Source organism: Triticum aestivum, chromosome 2D, assembly GCF_018294505.1.
Source record: "Triticum aestivum cultivar Chinese Spring chromosome 2D, IWGSC CS RefSeq v2.1, whole genome shotgun sequence".
Classification (NCBI taxonomy): Eukaryota; Viridiplantae; Streptophyta; class Magnoliopsida; order Poales; family Poaceae; genus Triticum; species Triticum aestivum.
The window spans coordinates 204234782-204254647 of NC_057799.1; the positions used below are offsets into that span (position 1 = coordinate 204234782).

General features: G+C 43.4%; 1 protein-coding gene across 1 annotated transcript; it reads right to left on the bottom strand.

Annotated features, from left to right (window-relative positions):
* Positions 1–1154: 1154 nt before the first annotated feature.
* LOC123055753 (methionine aminopeptidase 1B, chloroplastic) lies at positions 1155–6074 on the bottom strand (the record flags this gene model as incomplete). The annotated part of the gene is made up of 11 exons (XM_044479629.1): positions 1155–1432; positions 1575–1838; positions 2132–2179; positions 2644–2741; positions 4080–4159; positions 4437–4508; positions 4621–4662; positions 4752–4913; positions 5019–5253; positions 5501–5591; positions 5738–6074. Coding segments are annotated over 10 exons (1311 nt in total), but the record flags the coding sequence as incomplete, so codon positions are not given.
* Between the last annotated feature and the right edge of the window lie 13792 nt (positions 6075–19866).

Sequence of the window (19866 nt, forward strand, 5' to 3'; positions counted from 1 at the left end):
CGAATTGGCTGTTTGTTTCTTGCTTTCTTTCTTGGTTGTTAGCTTCCTTCCCGAGGGGAGCCTCCTTTTTTTGAATGGATTCTCTTTATGATATGAGGTTTATTTGGTAGTAGTGGTACGTATTAATTAGTATCTAATCTTGCTTATTAAAAGTCTTTCTTTCTTTCAGTGGGGAAGGGACAAGGTCCAGGCGGCAGCGAGCCCGTGACAGTGACACTGAGCCGCCTGGCCGGTGGGGACAAGCCTCCATAAGATTAGAGTGGTTCACACTTCCACTTCACTCCAGCAGCTGGCTGTGCAAGCCTGTCTTTCTTGTCCTCGCCCGTTTCTTCTACTGCAACAGTCGCAACAACAAGTTCCCCGTGAATGAAGATTACACACACACGCAGATCTACAACGTCCAAAATGCTGCCTGCGCTCCAGAGGGATTCAAAAACATTCTTATGTGAATGCTACAACCAGTAAACTGAACTGCAGTCTGCAGGCGCCAGCCAAAACAAAAGACAACTCCCTCCGTTTAGATGAGTAAGTCACCTTACGAAAATTAAATAATCTCAAAACACTTAGGCACGATACATTAACTCTCTACTCGTTCCTTGTTTTGTGACATATCAACCAATAAGAGATATGGACCGTGCATGCTTTCAATGACTTGAGACTACCAAACATGACATGCAGTGGTTAGTTCATCGCATGCAATGCTATTAATTAGCAAAAATACATAAGTTTTCTCGTTTCCCTCTTCCCCTTGGTCGCGGTGCACAACGTAAGATGACTTATACACCTAGTCGGAGGGAGTGGTACTAGTAGCAGCATGACGAAATGAATCAGCAGAAGATCTCGCGTGGGTAACGCCGAGGGTCCATCCCATGGAAACTCTGACGCTCTCCCTCTCTCGTGCCATAAATTGTGTCAAACTCCAATGCAATGCCTCCGTGTTGCGCTTCCAAGTTCCAACCATAAATAACAAAGTTTTCATCCAAGAAATTTACACTAGCCTGCAAGCGTTGAAATTCTTGCCATCGCTCATCACAAAAAAAAATGCTGCCATCACTGCTGTTTTAGTTTTATAAACTTATATAAGATTAAGTAGGTTTGCTATCTGAGTTACTGGTGACCAGTGTTAAGCTTAAGACCATCTTGAGTCACAACAATAAACTAGAAATGGTTCTTTTGATTAAACCAGGGACAGACATGCAACTTGAAGAAATCTTCCATGTCGTTTCTAAATCCATGCCGCATCTACTACTTCCAACAAACCAAACTACCACATATACACATCTGGGGATTCTTCTAGAAACTACATCCGTGGTGAATTGTCGAGGCACGACCTCGTCTCCCGACAACGGGATCACAAGCAATGCAATAGCATGTCCCCACATTTATCCCCTGGCCGGTTGCTACATAAAAGGGAGGCTTCCCACATGTGGATCTGCATTCGATCTCAAAGTTAGGAATACTTGTTTCAAAAAAAGTTAGGAATACTGTATTTCTTATGGGCAGCAATAGAATGCGCCGTAACTAGTTTTAGACATCATGGTTGAGAATGGCAGTAAGAAAGAAGAAAAACATACACAAGTTGTTGTCGTGGAGATTCGGGTGCTTGGCTGGCTGCTGGGGCTGCTTTATGAACCACCTCGTTCTGAAAGTAGATGGCTCAACAACTTCTTACTACAATAGCAAGGGATGTAATCAATGTTTTGTCAATATCTCTACGCCCGTCCTAGTGACCAATACAGTGTGCTCAAACTGTGCTGCCCAGCTGCCATCGTCAGTGACAGTAGTCCATCCATTTTCCCATGTAACACACTCTGCTTTGTCCATTATAAGTATAGGTTCTGCAAAAAATTCATCAAGATTGTCAACTTGGTCTGAAATTCCAAGAGTCATTCCTTCCCAATTTAGTTACAAATAAATACCAAGAGCTTCTAGGATTAGACATATAAATAAACATAATGCTTATTGAAGACTATTCACATTTCCTTTCTTTATAGCAACGTTCAATCTTCTGAAAAACATTTTCAATCATAATCAAATCACTGAAAATTCCAGTACACCATGTTTTAAATGAAAATTACAAACTGTTTGGAAGTAAAACTCGAAACATAAAAGGAGAGCCCCGAGTACGTACCAATTGTGAATGTTTGTCCTTCAACCATTCGACCAGAGTTTTCATTTGCTACAAAAAAGGGTTTTCATTAGTCTACTGTATGCTTCAAACGTCAACTTATTAGTCCAACACAATTCAGGTATACTATTAAAAGTTTAAAACAGTTCGTCCAAGAAAGAATGGGAGATAGTAAACCCATAGCTGTATAAATCCTTGGCAACAATTACATGAGACGACATTACCCCTGTCCTTTGAAACTCAGCAACCTGTTCCTATATTCCCGGCAATAATTTGTTACGACAACCAATGCAAATTGGCATACTGAACATGTAACTGTGTTGCTTCATATCAGCCTAAATATTCTAAACAAGGGACTGGACTTGGCAAAAATTATAAGCATTACAAGCAGGAACTCATAAATCAAGTAATGTTATATGCTAAGGTGCTGAACTACAGAAAGATGTTCGCAGTCGGATGAATATCAATGGTAAGGTAGGTCAAAAAGAGCAGTGAAATATCAAATAAGTGCTCACCATGATGGAGGATAAGTGGCTCAGAATGCAACATAGTTCCAATTCCATGTCCAACAAAGCGCTCCACCACATGATAGCCATAGAAATAAGCAAGCTTGCTGAAATAATTTGAAGAAAATTTAAAGATACGCGGCATCACAAATGTTCTTCAGAAAAACTCAGTACAAAGGTGCAGCAATAAAAAACTGGACGATTTGGCTTTTAAGAGTATCAGTGTTAGTCTAGTTTAGATTCAGTGCCATACTGGTTTTTATAAATTTAACACTTAGCTTACAATAGCAATAAAAGTGTTGTTGCTATTTAGAATTCACTGATTCTGCACGAGTTTCACATGGAAGTAGTTCAAACCTCACAGGAATCCGGGAAAATTCCCATGCTCCAAACGATATCTAGGATCTGGATGCCAAACAAGCACAACCCACCGACCAACGCAGTTATACAGTATATCTACATGTTTGGTGGAACTGTAGCAGTGAACAGTTGCTCTAGTTTGTTGTATGGTAAACCAAGGAAAATTTCCACGTTCCAAGCATGTCTTTCACTGTTTCATATATTCTCTCAAATCAGCAAACATTTGCAAACCATCTTGTTTGAAAATTACCTAAGGTACCCAATACATAAGAGGCTGGTTGTAACTAAAATGGAAAGAGATAATGAATGGTTGGGATTGAGCGGTGACGCCCACCCGCAATAATATGATGAAACAAGAAACCTGAAGTCATTTAGTCATAAGCAGTTTTACTAACGTCGCAAAAAAAACAGTTTTACTAACAGTTTATGCTGCCTCTTTGGTGGGATACTCAGTTGAGTATTTTATTTTTAAAAATTGCAGTGCAAAGGGTTTTTTGTTAATAGAGTGCACGCCTAAACTCAGATCTATTGAAATGTAACCAACTCCTGAAGCAACATTTCAGGTCGAGTGTGGAAATGGAAAATTTGTAAGAACGGAAAACTGATTTTGCTCTGAAAGTTAGCTTCACAGGTTTTTCGAAGACAGTATGAAAACAAATTAGAGAGCTGAAAGTTATCCTATATTAAGGGCTCATTCAGCTTGCAGGATTTCTAAATCAAAGGAATAGGAAAAGTACAGGATTGGGATGCTCTCTCCACTTTAATCCTTACAAATTTTCCATGAGGTCTTACCTAATGCTAAGAATCATTAGAAATTAAGCCAATATGGACAAAATCCTAAGGAATCTAGTACCTTCATTCTTGTGAAACGAATGCTACATAGGAAAAAATCCTATGGGAATCCTCCTAAAATCCTGCAAACCTAATGAGCCCTAAGATTCGAGAACAAGGTCTTGTTTATCCATGATATTCTCTTCGGCGTATATTGACCAGTAAAATATGTATAGACAGATGCTTTTGTTGTCTAAGTTTTCAGAAAGAATCAACTAACAGGTAACAAACATAGTATCATGTAGAAAAACTACCTTATCTTCTTGCCAATTTTTCTGTAGTTTACACCGTCCCTGCAGACAGAAATACCCTTCTCCAAGCATTCTTCAGCTGCCTGAACCCAATAAAGATCATTTGGTTTCATGTTTTCATGGACGAAAGAACTTTCTTTTTCGATACAAGAGAAGATAGTGTGTCGCCCAAATGTAAAAAAGTCATTTCAGAACATTAAGCCTCAAAATTAGATCTATAAAGTAGAACAAATACTACAGGGATTTGTTAAAATCCAACATGCCTTCAGACAAAAACATCGTAAAACTCACATTAGTGCAAACTGTTACTGAATGGCTATGTTCGTGGATGAAATACCTCACAAATCAATAATAGCTTACCTTTAGGAAATGCTTGATAGATTCATCCGCTTCTCCGCATACAAATGTTCTGGAAGTTCCACCATGGTACCCCTGAAAAGAATGGTACAGATCGTGTTAAAACTAGGGAATGTGTCAGTAAAATCCGACTCTATGCCAAACATACCAACGAAGCATGTGCACAATCTTAGGAGAGAGAACTTACATTTAGGAACACATTTACATCAATATTTATGATGTCTCCATTCTGCAGCAGAAACAACATTTTTCATCCCAGAGTACATAGGCATGACAGAAAAATAAAGAAAGAGAGATGCAAATTTCATCCTACAGAACCTGCAGCTGTGTTGAATCAGGTAGTCCATGGCAGACACACTCATTTACTGATGTGCAGATACTTTTAGGAAATCCACCATAGCCAAGTGGAGAAGGATAAGCACCCGCCTCAACTATCATATGATGCACCGCCCTGTCGATTTCATTTGTAGTAACTGATGGCTGAAATGACGGTGAAATAATGACTGTTATGAAGTGTACACTGCAGAGTCTTCAGATGATTTAGATATAAAAGGATTCTACCTATCTATGGAAAAAAGAATATACCTTAACCAATGTTCCCGCGAAGTCTAGTAAACGGGCTGCAAGTTTGCAAGCAGCTCTCATCCCAGCGATGCCATCGGCATTGTGTATTTGGCGAACTGCGGGTAGTTCTTGTGGTATGTTTGCACCCACATAAGAAGGTCTTGGAATGTGTTCTGGTACAGGAAGTTTGGGATAGACCTTTCCACGCCTCAAAGGCGGCCTCTTCTTTAACTTCCCTGAACTTTGCTCTTGTGTCCTTCAAATGTGTAAGGGTGTTTACAGAGTCATCAATAAGAAACAGACTGGCTGACTTTAGAGCTACAGAGCAACTTACTCTAGATGTCACACCAAGATGAGTACCATCAAGTGTGAAATCTAAGGTCAGAGGAAATTCAGAATCTAGCTCCAGACCAATGGCTACAGCTATTGGTAAATCCTGACGACATGATAAAAGAAGCGACAACAGAAGCTTAAGCACAGCATAATAGTGACGAGAATCGTACTTTTGTAGCTCCATGAGCTCTTCTTCAACCCCATCAACCCAAGTAAGTCCGCCGGCCACGACAAAGCAGCGCTTTGGCGTCATTGCTTTACCTACAGCAGGACAGCAAAGAAGAATCAGCTACGAACCCTACTGTGGTTTCAGCTTTGTTAATCCCATAACGTTTTTTTGAGCAATATAAAAGGCTGTTGGTAGTAGAACGACCCACCCAAGCAATTAAGCTGAGCAGGCTCCTTACCAAAACAAGAAGAGGCCGTCCGAGGATCTCTTCGATTGATGGTGCACTTTGAGACGAATGGGGGAGCCGCCGGCAGGAGGAATGTGTGGGTTCCGGCAGGGCGGAGTGGTACCGGAACGCCGGAACATGACGCTCCAGGTGACATGGCGATGGGGATTCGCACGGCGTCGGTGGAGGCGTCGTGGTCGAGGAAACGGGGCCGGCGGCCGTGTTCGAGGAAGAGGAGACCGGCGGGTACAACGGAGGAGGAGGAGTGCAGCGGAGAGAGGGGATGTGCGTTGAGGATGAGACGCCGCCGGGACTGGGAGGTTTCCGCTATGCGCTTTAATGACTGACGTCAGATTTTTTGGCTTTGCGAGCGAACTTCTTGATGGCCGTTGGATTGGATGCACGAATCTTGAAGCAGTGGAGCGTTCCACGTCATCCACAACCACGTGCTCGTTCGACCGACCCTCCTCGCGCGAATGACCTTATCCTTCTTCTTTGTCGCCCTCCATTCTCCTCCTATTCCTCTCACTCTCTCCTTCTCCGTCTCTCAGCAATACATGCCGCAGATGGACCGAGCGCCGGTCGATGATGAGATCAGGAGGCCACCGGATTCGGGACCAGGGCGATGCACCCTGCAGTCACCGGTCCTGGGCAAGCATGGCAACTCGAGCGACTAACGGTAATGGTACTCTACTTTGATTCGTTGTCGCATCGGCGGATGAGGACCTCGTGAGGGCATTGAAGAGCCACCATGGGAGGCGGAAGTCAGCGAGGAGTTGTCGTCCACTTACCCATTCTGTTAGGTCACCGGGAGACGGAGGGCGTTGAGAAGCATGCGGAGAAGAGCATTCGTGTTGTGGTTTCCGGCGGGCAGCGAGGTGCTGGAGGGGAGGTACAGAGTGTGGCCAAGGCTCGCAGGCGGATCCCGATATCTCGACCCGTGTCTACGGTGGCGGCGGCACGGGATCAAATTGTTGGGGAACATAGTAATTTAAAAAAAATCCTATGCACACGCAAGATCATGGTGATGCATAGTAACGAGAGGGGAGAGTGTCGTCCACGTACCCTCGTAGACCGAAAGCGGAAGCGTTATGTCAACGCGGTTGATGTAGTCGCACGTCTTTACGATCGACCGATCCTAGTACCGAACGTACGGCACCTCCGCGATCTGCACACGTTCAGCTCGGTGACGTCCCACGAACTCACGATCCAGTAGAGCTTCGAGGGAGAGTTCCGTCAGCACGACGGCGTGATGACGATGTTGATGAAGCTACCGACGCAGGGCTTCGCCTAAGCACCGCTACGATATGACCGAGGTGGATTATGGTGGAGGGGGGCACCGCACACGGCCAAAAGATCAATGATCAACTTGTGTGTCTATGGGGTGCCCCCTCCCGCGTATATAAAGGAGTGGAGGAGGGGGAAGGGTCGGCCCTCCTATGGCGCGCCCTGGAGGAGTCCTACTCCCACCGGGAGTAGGATTCCCCCCCCCCCTCCCTAGTTGGACTAGGAGAGAAGGAAGGGGAGAGAGGGAGGAAGGAAACCGGGAGTAGGATTCCCCCCCCTTCCCTAGTTGGACTAGGAGAGAAGGAAGGGGGGGAGAGGGAGGAAGGAAAGGGGGTGCCCCCCTCCTAGTCCAATTCGGACCAGAGGGAGAGGGGGCACGCGGCCTGCCCTGGTCTCCTCTCTCTCTCTCCACTATGGCCCAATAAGGCCCATATACTTACCCGGGGGGGTCCGGTAACCTCCCGGTACTCCGGTAAAATCCCGATTTCATCCGGAACCATTCCGATGTCCAAATATAGGCTTCCAATATATCGATCTTTATGTCTCGACCATTTCGAGACTCCTCGTCATGTCCGTGATCATATCCGGGACTCCGAACTACCTTCGGTACATCAAAACACATAAACTCATATTACCGATCGTCACCGAACGTTAAGCGTGCGGACCCTACGGGTTCGAGAACTATGTAGACATGATCGAGACACGTTTCCGGTCAATAACCAATAGCAGAACCTGGATGCTCATATTGGTTCCTACATATTCTATGAAGATCATTATCGGTCAAACCGCGTAACAACATACGTTGTTCCCTTTGTCATCGGTATGTTACTTGCCCGAGATTCGATCGTCGGTATCTCAATACCTAGCTCAATCTCGTTACCGGCAAGTCTCTTTACTCATTCCGTAATGCATCATCCCGCAACTAACTCATTAGTTACATTGCTTGCAAGGCTTATAGTGATGTGCATTACCAAGAGGGCCCAGAGATACCTCTCCGACAATCGGAGTGACAAATACTAATCTCGATCTATGCCAACTCAACAAGTACCATCGGAGACACCTGTAGAGCACCTTTATAATCACCCAGTTACGTTGTGATGTTTGGTAGCACACAAAGTGTTCCTCCGATATTTGGGAGTTGCATAATCTCATAGTCATAGGAACATGTATAAGTCATGAAGAAAGCAATAGTAATATACTAAACGATCAAATGCTAAGCTAACGAAATGGGTCAAGTCAATCACATCATTCTCTAATGATGTGATCCCGTTAATCAAATGACAACTCATGTCTATGGCTAGGAAACTTAACCATCTTTGATTCAACGAGCTGGTCAAGTAGAGGCATACTAGTGACACTTTGTTTGTCTATGTATTCACATATGTACTAAATTTCCGGTTAATACACTTCTAGCATGAATAATAAACATTTATCATGATATAAGGAAATATAAATAACAACTTTATTATTGCCTCTAGGGCATATTTCCTTCAGTCTCCCACTTGCACTAGAGTCAATAATCTAGATTACACAGTAATGATTCGAACACCCATGGAGTCTTGGTGCTGATCATGTTTTGCTCGTGAGAGAGGCTTAGTCAACGGGTCTGCAACATTCAGATCCGTATGTATCTTGCAAATCTCTATGTCTCGCTCCTTGACTTGATCGCGGACGGAATTGAAGCGTCTCTTGATGTGCTTGGTTCTTTTGTGAAATCTGGATTCCTTTGCCAAGGCAATTGCACCAGTATTGTCACAAAAGATTTTCATTGGACCCGATGCACTAGGTATTACACCTAGATCGGATATGAACTCCTTCATTTGCTGCTTCCGAAGCAACTATGTACTCCGCTTCGCACGTAGATCCCGCCACGACGCTTTGCTTAGAACTGCACCAACTGACAGCTCCACCATTCAATATAAACATGTATCCGGTTTGTGACTTAAAGTCATCTGGATCAGTGTCAAAGCTTGCACCGACGTAACCATTTACGACGAGCTCTTTCTCACCTCCATAAACGAGAAACATATCCTTAGTCCTTTTCAGGTATTTCAGGATGTTCTTGACCGTTGTCCAGTGATCCACTCCTGGATTGCTTTGGTACCTCCCTGCTAAACAAATAGCAAGGCACACATTAGGTCTGGTACACAACATTGCATACATGATAGAGCCTATGGCTGAAGCATAGGGAACACCTTTCATTTTCTCTCTATCTTCTGCAGTGATTGGGCATTGAGTCTGACTCAACTTCACACCTTGTAACACAGGCAAGAACCCTTTCTTTGCTTGATCCATTTTGAACTTCTTCAAAACTTTATCAAGGTATGTGCTTTGTGAAAGTCCAATTAAGCGTCTTAATCTATCTCTGTAGATCTTGATGCCCAATATATAAGCAGCTTCACCGAGGTCTTTCATTGAAAAACTCTTATTCAAGTATCCTTTTATGCTATCCAGAAATTCTATATCATTTCCAGTCAAGAATATGTCATCTACATATAATATAGAAATGCTACAGAGCTCCCACTCACTTTCTTGTAAATACAGGCTTCTCCAAAAGTCTGTATAAAACCATATGCTTTGATCACACTATCAAAACGTTTATTCCAACTCCGAGATGCTTGCACCAGTCCATAGATGGATCGCTGGAGCATACACACTTTGTTAGCATCCTTTAGATCGATAAAACCTTCAGGTTGCATCATATACAACTCTTCTTCCAGAAATCCATTCAGGAATGCAGTCTTTACATCCATTTGCCAAATTTCATAATCATAAAATGCGGCAATTGCTAACATGATTCGACGGACTTAAGCATCGCTACGGGTGAGAAAGTCTCATCGTAGTCAACTCCTTGAACTTGTCGAAAACCTTTTGCAACAAGTCGAGCTTTGTAGAAAGTAACATTACCGTCAGCGTCAGTCTTCTTGAAGATCCATTTATTCTCGATGGCTTGCCGATCCTCGGGCAAGTCAACCAAAGTCCACACTTTGTTCTCATACATGGATCCCATCTCAGATTTCATGGCCTCAAGCCATTTCGTGGAATCTGGGCTCATCATCGCTTCCTCATAGTTCGTAGGTTTGTCATGGTCAAGTAACATGACCTCCAGAACAGGATTACCGTACCACTCTGGTGCGGATCTTACTCTCGTTGACCTACGAGGTTCGGTAGTAACTTGATCTAAAGTTACATGATCATCATCATTAGCTTCCTCACTAATTGGTGTATGAGTCACAGGAACAGATTTCTGTGATGAACTACTTTCCAATAAGGGAGCAGGTACAGTTACCTCATCAAGTTCTACTTTCCTCCCACTCACTTCTTTCGAGAGAAACTCCTTCTCTAGAAAGGATTCGTTCTTAGCAACAAATGTCTTGCCTTCGGATCTGTGATAGAAGGTGTACCCAACAGTCTCCTTTGGGTATCCTATGAAGACACATTTCTCCGATTTGGGTTCGAGCTTATCAGGTTGAAGCTTTTTTACATAAGCATCGCAGCCCCAAACTTTAAGAAATGACAACTTTGGTTTCTTGCCAAACCATAGTTCATAAGGCGTCGTCTCAACGGATTTAGATGGTGCCCTATTTAACGTGAATGCAGCCGTCTCTAAAGCATAACCCCAAAATGATAGCGGTAAATTAGTAAGAGACATCATAGATCGCACCATATCTAGTAAAGTACGATTACAACATTCGGACACACCATTACGCTGTGGTGTACCGGGTGGCGTGAGTTGCGAAACTATTCTGCATTGTTTCAAATGAAGACCAAACTCGTAACTCAAATATTCTCCTCCACGATCAGATCGTAGAAACTTTATTTTCTTGTTACGATGATTTTCCACTTCACTCTGAAATTCTTTGAACTTTTCAAATGTTTCAGACTTATGTTTCATCAAGTAGATATACCCATATCTGCTCAAATCATCTGTGAAGGTGAGAAAATAACGATACCCGCCGCGAGCCTCAATATTCATTAGACCACATACATCAGTATGTATGATTTCCAACAAATCTATTGCTCGCTCCATTGTTTCGGAGAACGACGTTTTAGTCATCTTGCCCATGAGGCATGGTTCGCAAGTACCAAGTGATTCCAAAAGTCCATCAGAATGGAGTTTCTTCATGCGCTTTACACCAATATGACCTAAACGGCAGTGCCACAAATAAGTTGCACTATCATTATCAACTCTGCATCTTTTGGCTTCAATATTATGAATATGTGTATCACTACTATCGAGATTCATCAAAAATAGACCACTCTTCAAGGGTGCATGACCATAAAAGATATTACTCATATAAATAGAACAACCATTATTCTCAGATTTAAATGAATAACCGTCTCGCATCAAACAAGATCCAGATATAATGTTCATGCTCAATGCTGGCACCAAATAACAATTATTCAGGTCTAAAACTAATCCCGAAGGTAGATGTAGAGGTAGTGTGCCGACCGCGATCACATCGACTTTGGAACCATTTCCCACGCGCATCGTCACCTCGTCCTTAGCCAATCTTCGCTTAATCTGTAGTCCCTGTTTCGAGTTGCAGATATTAGCAACAGAACCAGTATCAAATACCCAGGTGCTACTGCGAGCATTAGTAAGGTATACATCAATAACATGTATATCACATATACCTTTGTTCACCTTGCCATCCTTCTTATCCGCCAAATACTGGGGCAGTTCCGCTTCCAGTGACCAGTCCCTTTGCAGTAGAAGCACTCAGTCTCAGGCTTAGGTGCAGACTTGGGCTTCTTCACTTGAGCAGCAACTTGCTTGCCGTTCTTCTTGAAGTTCCCCTTCTTCCCTTTACCCTTTTTCTTGAAACTGGTGGTCTTGTTGACCATCAACACTTGATGCTCCTTCTTGATTTCTACCTCCGCAGCTTTTAGCATCGCGAAGAGCTCGGGAATTGTCTTATCCATCCCTTGCATATTATAGTTCATCACGAAGCTCTTGTAGCTTGGTGGTAGTGATTGAAGAATTCTGTCAATGACACTATCATCCGGAAGATTAACTCCCAGTTGAATCAAGTGATTGTTATACCCAGACATTTTGAGTATATGCTCACTGACAGAACTATTCTCCTCCATCTTGCAGCTGTAGAACTTATTGGAGACTTCATATCTCTCAATCCGGGCATTTGCTTGAAATATTAACTTCAACTCCTGGAACATCTCATATGCTCCATGACGTTCAAAACGTCGTTGAAGTCCCGGTTCTAAGCCGTAAAGCATGGCACACTAAACTATCGAGTAGTCATCGACTTTGCTCTGCCAGACGTTCATAACATCTGGCGTTGCTCCTGCAGCGGGTTTGGCACCTAGCGGTGCTTCCAGGACGTAATTCTTCTGTGCAGCAATGAGAATAATCCTCAAGTTACGGACCCAGCCCGTGTAATTGCTACCACCATCTTTCAACTTTGCTTTCTCAAGGAACGCATTAAAATTCAACGGAACAACAGCACGGGCCATCTATCTACAACAACATAGACATGCAAAATACTATCAGGTACTAAGTTCATGATAAATTAAAGTTCAATTAATCAAATTACTAAATAACTCCCACTTAGACAGACATCCCTCTAATCATCTAAGTGATCACGTGATCCATATCAACTAAACCATGTCCGATCATCACGTGAGATGGAGTAGTTTTCAATGGTGAACATCACTATGTTGATCATATCTACTATATGATTCACGCTCGACCTTTCGGTCTCAATGTTCCGAGGCCATATCTGCATATGCTAGGCTCGTCAAGTTTAACCCGAGTATTCTGCGTGTGCAAAACTGGCTTGCACCCGTTATATGTGAACCTAGAGCTTATCACACCCGATCATCACGTGGTGTCTCGGCACGACGAACTTTCGCAACGGTGCATATTCAGGGAGAACACTTATACCTTGAAATTTAGTGAGAGATCATCTTATAATGCTACCGTCGATCTAAGAAAAATAAGATGCATAAAAGATAAACATCACATGCAATCAATATAAGTGATATGATATGGCCATCATCATCTTGTGCCTTTGATCTCCATCTCCAAAGCATCGTCATGATCACCATCATCACCGGCGCGACACCTTGATCTCCATCGTAGCATCGTTGTCGTCTCACCAACTATTGCTTCTACGACTATCACTACCGCTTAGTGATAAAGTAAAGCAATTACATGGCGATTGCATTTCATACAATAAAGTGACAACCATATGGCTCCTGCCAGTTGTCGATAACTCTGTTACAAAACATGATCATCTCATACAATAAAATTTAGCATCATGTCTTGACCATATCACATCACAACATGCCCTGCAAAAACAAGTTAGACGTCCTCTACTTTGTTGTTGCAAGTTTTACGTGGCTGCTACGGGCAGAGCAAGAACCGTTCTTACCTACGCATCAAAACCAAAACGATATTTCGTCAAGTATGTGCTGTTTTAACCTTCACAAGGACCGGGCGTAGCCACACTCGATTCAACTAAAATTGGAGAAACTGACACCCGCCAGCCACCTGTGTGCGAAGCACGTCGGTAGAACCAGTCTCGCGTAAGCATACGCGTAATGTCGGTCCAGGCCGCTTCATCCAACAATACCGCCGAATCAAAGTATGACATGCTGGTAAGCAGTATGACTTGTATCGCCCACAACTCACTTGTGTTCTACTCGTGCATATAACATCTACGCATAAACCTGGCTCGGATGCCACTGTTGGGGAACGTAGTAATTTCAAAACAAATCCTATGCACACGCAAGATCATGGTGATGCATAGCAACGAGAGGGGAGAGTGTCGTCCACGTACCCTCGTAGACCGAAAGCGGAAGCGTTATGTCAACGCGGTTGATGTAGTCGTACATCTTTACGATCGACCGATCCTAGTACCGAACGTACGGCACCTCCGCGATCTGCACACGTTCAGCTCGGTGACGTCCCATGAACTCACGATCCAGTAGAGCTTCGAGGGAGAGTTCCGTCAGCACGACGGCGTGATGACGGTGTTGATGAAGCTACCAACGCAGGGCTTCGCCTAAGCACCGCTACGATATGACCGAGGTGGATTATGGTGGAGGGGGGCACCGCACACGGCTAAAAGATCAATGATCAACTTGTGTGTCTATGGGGTGCCCCCCTCCCCGTATATAAAGGAGTGGAGGAGGGGGGAGGGCCGGCCCTCCTATGGCGCACCCTGGAGGAGTCCTACTCCCACCGGGAGTAGGATTCCCCCCTTCCCTAGTTGGACTAGGAGAGAAGGAAGGGGGGGAGAGGGAGGAAGGAAAGGGGGGCGCCGCCCCCCCTCCTAGTCCAATTCGGACCAGAGGGAGAGGGGCACGCGGCCTGCCCTGGTCTCCTCTCTCTCTCCACTATGGCCCAATAAGGCCCATATACTTACCGGGGGGGTCCGGTAACCTCCCGGTACTCCGGTAAAATCCCGATTTCACCCGGAACCATTCCGGTGTCCAAATATAGGCTTCCAATATATCGATCTTTATGTCTCGACCATTTCGAGACTCCTCTTCATGTCCGTGATCATATTCGAGACTCCGAACTAGCTTCGGTACATCAAAACACATAAACTCATATTACCGATCGTCACCAAACGTTAAGCGTGCGGACCCTACGGGTTCGAGAACTATGTAGACATGACCGAGACACGTTTCCGGTCAATAACCAATAGCGAAACCTGGATGCTCATACTGGTTCCTACATATTCTATGAAGATCATTATCGGTCAAACCGCATAACAACATATGTTGTTCCCTTTGTCATCGGTATGTTACTTGCCCGAGATTCGATCGTCGGTATCTCAATACCTAGCTCAATCTCGTTACCGGCAAGTCTCTTTACTCGTTCTGTAATGCGTCATCCCGCAACTAACTCATTAGTTACATTGCTTGCAAGGCTTATAGTGATGTGCATTACCAAGAGGGCCCAGAGATACCTCTCCGACAATCGGAGTGACAAATCCTAATCTCGATCTATGCCAACTCAACAAGTACCATCGGAGACACCTGTAGAGCACCTTTATAATCACCAGTTACATTTTGATGTTTGGTAGCACACAAAGTGTTCCTCCGGTATTTGGGAGTTGCATAATCTCATAGTCATAGGAACATGTATAAGTCATGAAGAAAGCAATAGTAATATACTAAACGATCAAATGCTAAGCTAACGAAATGGGTCAAGTCAATCACATCATTCTCTAATGATGTGATCCCGTTAATAAAATGACAACTCATGTCTATGGCTAGGGAACTTAACCATCTTTGATTCAACAAGCTAGTCAAGTAGAGGCATACTAGTGACACTTTGTTTGTCTATGTACTCAAACATGTACTAAGTTTCCGGTTAATACAATTCTAGCATGAATAATAAACATTTATCATGATATAAGGAAATATAAATAACAACTTTATTATTGCCTCTAGGGCATATTTCCTTCACAAATAGGAGAGCATGGCTTTGTGTCGTCGGCAAGATGATGACGGGGGCGTCACGGAGTGGCCGACCACCAGTGGCACCATCAACGAGGAGCGTGGAGGAGCACCACCCCCGGGTGGTGCTCTTCGCCAGCATCTGCAATGCCTACTACTTCTGCTTATTCCCCACCATTCTTGTATGCCCATCAGTAAATCTCAAGAACAACATAGGACGCGTTTGGTAGCCTGCATTAGGCCCAGCCAGGTGAAAGTGCATGTAGTCCCCATGTGTGGTTTTGGTAATTGATGACAACCGTAAAGGACTAATGTTTGCATTGAGTTGTACATTTGAAGGAAAATTCCATTTGCAATGCATGAATTATATTGGATGAATTGAAGGATGTTTTTTCCATGATGATGCAAGAAGGATATCGAATGGATTCGGAATGGATGCCATATACATATAGTTGCGCATCAAGATTGAGCTCAATGTCTGAATCAAATATGATCAAGATGAATTCCGTGCGACAAACAAGATGTGTTCTATATGGAGTTCATTAAAGATCTCAGAGGTTCCCATGCTTAGAATTATGGATTGAACCAAGATGGATCAAGATCTTGAGAGAATGATTAAAGAGAAGAATTCTACATATGCTTGAAGATAGGATCATGATGAGCTCATATGTTGAGTCATGGATGACTATGTCTTGAGGAAAGTAATTCCAGTGAAGAATTCGTTGTGCCTCTCAAGAGACTATGTTGGAGCATGAAAACGAGCAAGTGATGGACAAAATGAGATTCATGGAGAAACTTGATATGGTCATGGTGAATTGAGATATTAGTGATCATGTCCTGAAGTAGTGAAGCATAGTGAAGAGATGAATAGGGCCTTCAAGACATCAAGATTAATCTTGGAGCAAATATAAATGTTGACCAAGATGAAGATCAAATATCAAACACAAAGATGGTCACCACACAAGCGCAAATAATGTATCACATGAGATCTTGTGGTATGGTAAGTAAGTATCAATTTCACTTGGTGTACTAATCCATATTATGTGTTGTCTATGTTATGTGGGTTAGGTAATTCTCATGAGCTTTGTGCTTATAAGAAAGCTTGGTGCTCATCAATGGATGTCATTAAGTAATGATGATGGACAAGTGAAGATGAATGCAAAGCAAAGCTTCCCACAATATATATGGAGGAGCTACTTGAAGACTTCACCAATGTCTTGCCTTCAATGTGAGCCAAGAAGGAACGTCAACATCAAGCTCAACTGAAAGTCTCGATTCAAAGGTATTAGTTCCTTTGGCGTTAGTGTTGTGGATTGATGACCACCGAAGAAACATATACACTTAGAATGGATTCTCGCAAGCTATCTAGTATAGATCTTTTATGATTCTTGATTTATAGGGATCCCGCACTATTAAGAGGGGATCAAAGGGTTTTGTGATGGACTTGCTCAAGTCAACAACTCCTACACACAATTCCACTCCTATCATATACTCCAAACTAATATCCCAAGCCAAAAAGGACTCCCCAAATTCTATGATCAAACCTTTGCATTGACTCCATAATCCATTTTGTTTGATATTGGTTAGTTCTCTATGTGAGGACCTGTAGCTTTTCAATAGTTACAAAACGAGCCCAAGATCATCAAAATCAGAGTTCGTATGAAAAAGTTATGCATGTTTTACCTTCAATTTGCTGGTTGTTTTCTGCGGGGGGAGGAAGTTCCGGGCAGGTTCCGAGAAAAGTTTAGGGCTAAAAAAAGTTTCCATACTTCTGGCCGAAGGGATCCCGGTGTTGGGAAATGTTGCATGCAAAACAAAACAAAAATCTATGCACACACAAGATCTAGGGGAGAGTGTGTCTACGTACCCTCGTAGACCGTAACCGGAAGCGTTTCACAACGCAGTTGATGTAGTCGAACTTTCTTCGCGATCCAACCGATTTAGTACCGAACGTACGGTACCTCCGCGTTCAGCACACGTTCAGCTCGGTGACGTCCTCCGCCTTCTTGATCCAGCAAGACGGCAAGGTAGTAGATGAGTTCCATCGGCACGACGACATGGTGACAGTGATGGTGAAGTGATCTCCGCATGGCTTCGCCTAAGCACTACGAAAATATGAACGGGCGTGTAAATGGTGGAGGGGGGCGCCGCACACGGCTAACAATTGATCTGGTGTGTGCTAGGCGCCCCCCTCCTACATAAATATAGGTGGGAGGGAGGGAGAAGCAGCCAAAGGAGGCGCCCAAGTAGGAGGAATCCTACTTGGGGTCCATCCCAAGCCACTCCCCCCTTTCCTTATTTGGAGTGCGGGGAAAGGCAGGGAGGGTGGCGCCCTGCTACTTCTTGAGCTTGCGTTGGTTTTTCCCTTGAAGAGGAAAGGGCAATGTAGCAAAGTAGAGATAAGTATTTCCCTCAGATAGAGAACCAAGGTATCAATACAGCAGGAGACAAAACCAAGGTATCAATCCAGCAGGAGTCAACGCACAAATCACCAATACCTGCACAAACAATCAAACACTTGCACCAAACGCGATAAAGGGTTGTCAATCCCTTCACGGTCACTTGCAAAAGTGAGATCTGATAGAGATAGATAAAACTAAACAAAAGATAAAATAAATATTTTTGGGTTTTTTGGTTTATAGATCTGAAAATAAAAGATTGCAAAATAGTAGATCGAAAACTTATATGATGGAAAATAGACCCGGGGGCCATAGGTTTCACTAGAGGCTTCTCTCAAGATAGCAAATAATACGGTGGGTGAACAAATTACTGTCGAGCAATTGCTAGAAAAGCGCAAAGTTATGACGATATCTAAGGCAATGATTATGAAATATAGGCATCACGTCCTTGTCAAGTAGACCGACTCCTGCCTGCATCTACTACTATTACTCCACCCATCGACCGACACCTGCCTGCATCTAGTCTTAAGTTCATGAAGAATAGAGTAACGCTTTAAGTAAGATGACATGATGTAGAGGAATAAACTCAAGTAATATGATGTAAACCCCATCTTTTTATCCTCGATGGCAACAATACAATACGTGCCTCTCTGCCTCTACTGTCATTGGGTAAGGACACCGCAAGATTGAACCCAAAACTAAGCACTTCTCCCATTGCAAGAAAAACCAATCTAGTTGGCCAAACCAAACCGCTAGTTCGAAGAGAATTACAAAGATATCAAATAATGCATAAAATAATTCAGAGAAGATTCAAATAATATTCATAGATAAGCCGATCATAAATCCACAATTCATCGGATCTCGACAAATACACCGCAAAAGAAGATTACATCGGATAGATCTCCAAGAACATCGAGGCGAACATGGTATTGATAATCAAAGTGAGAGAAGAAGCCATCTAGCTACTAGCTATGGACCCGTAGGTCTGTGGTAAACTACCCACGCTTCATCGGAAGGGCAATAGAGTTGATGTAGAAGCCCTCCATGATCGAATTCCCCTCCGGCAGGATGCCGGAAAAGGCCCCTAGATGGGATCTCACGGGAATAGAAGGTTGCGGCGGTGGAAAAGTGTTTTCGTGGATGTTTTTGGTGGTTTGGGCATGTATGTGAATATATAGGAGGAAGATCTAGGTCAGGGGGGTCACCGGGGGCCCACAAGGTAGGGGGGCGCGCCCTACCCCTCAGTGTGCCCTCCACCCTTGTGGCCGCCTCGTGGCTCTTCTGACTTGCACTCCAAGTCTCCTGGGTCTCTTCTGGTCCAAGAAAAATCATCATGGAGGTTTTATTCCGTTTGGACCTCGTTTGGTATTCCTTTTCTGCAAAGCTCAAAAACAAGGAGAAAACAGAAACTGGCACTGGGCTCTAGGTTAATAAGTTCAATGGCGAAGCCACACTTGACCTGTGAGGTCAATTGACTACACATGTTTTTGTAAATACATCATAAAACAAGTAGAAATCAGGCATCAAAATCTTATAAATTCATGCATTTGACTACACAACACCCAATTGACTACACATGATATGATTCCTGGCACCGCCACTGAATAAGTTAGTCCCAAAAATAATATAAAATAGCATGTTAATGCATATAAAACATCCAAAACAGATAATATAATAGCATGGAACAATCAAAAATTATAGATACGTTGGAGACGTATCAAGCATCCCCAAGCTTGATTCTTGCTCGTCATCGAGTAGGTAAATGATAAAAACAGAATTTTTGATGTGGAATGCTACCTAACATATTTATCCATGTAATTTTATTTATTGTGGCATGAATGTTCAGATCCATAATGTAGAAGACTATAGGATGCAACTCAATTGTATTCATCAGAGTCTGTTACAATATATACAGGTGGTGTCTTGCGTGACAAGCCAACTAACCCTACAATATCTCTAGGAGTCAACCTATACAAGGCTAGAATAGGAGAATCAGTCGGTAATAAATACAGAGATATCACG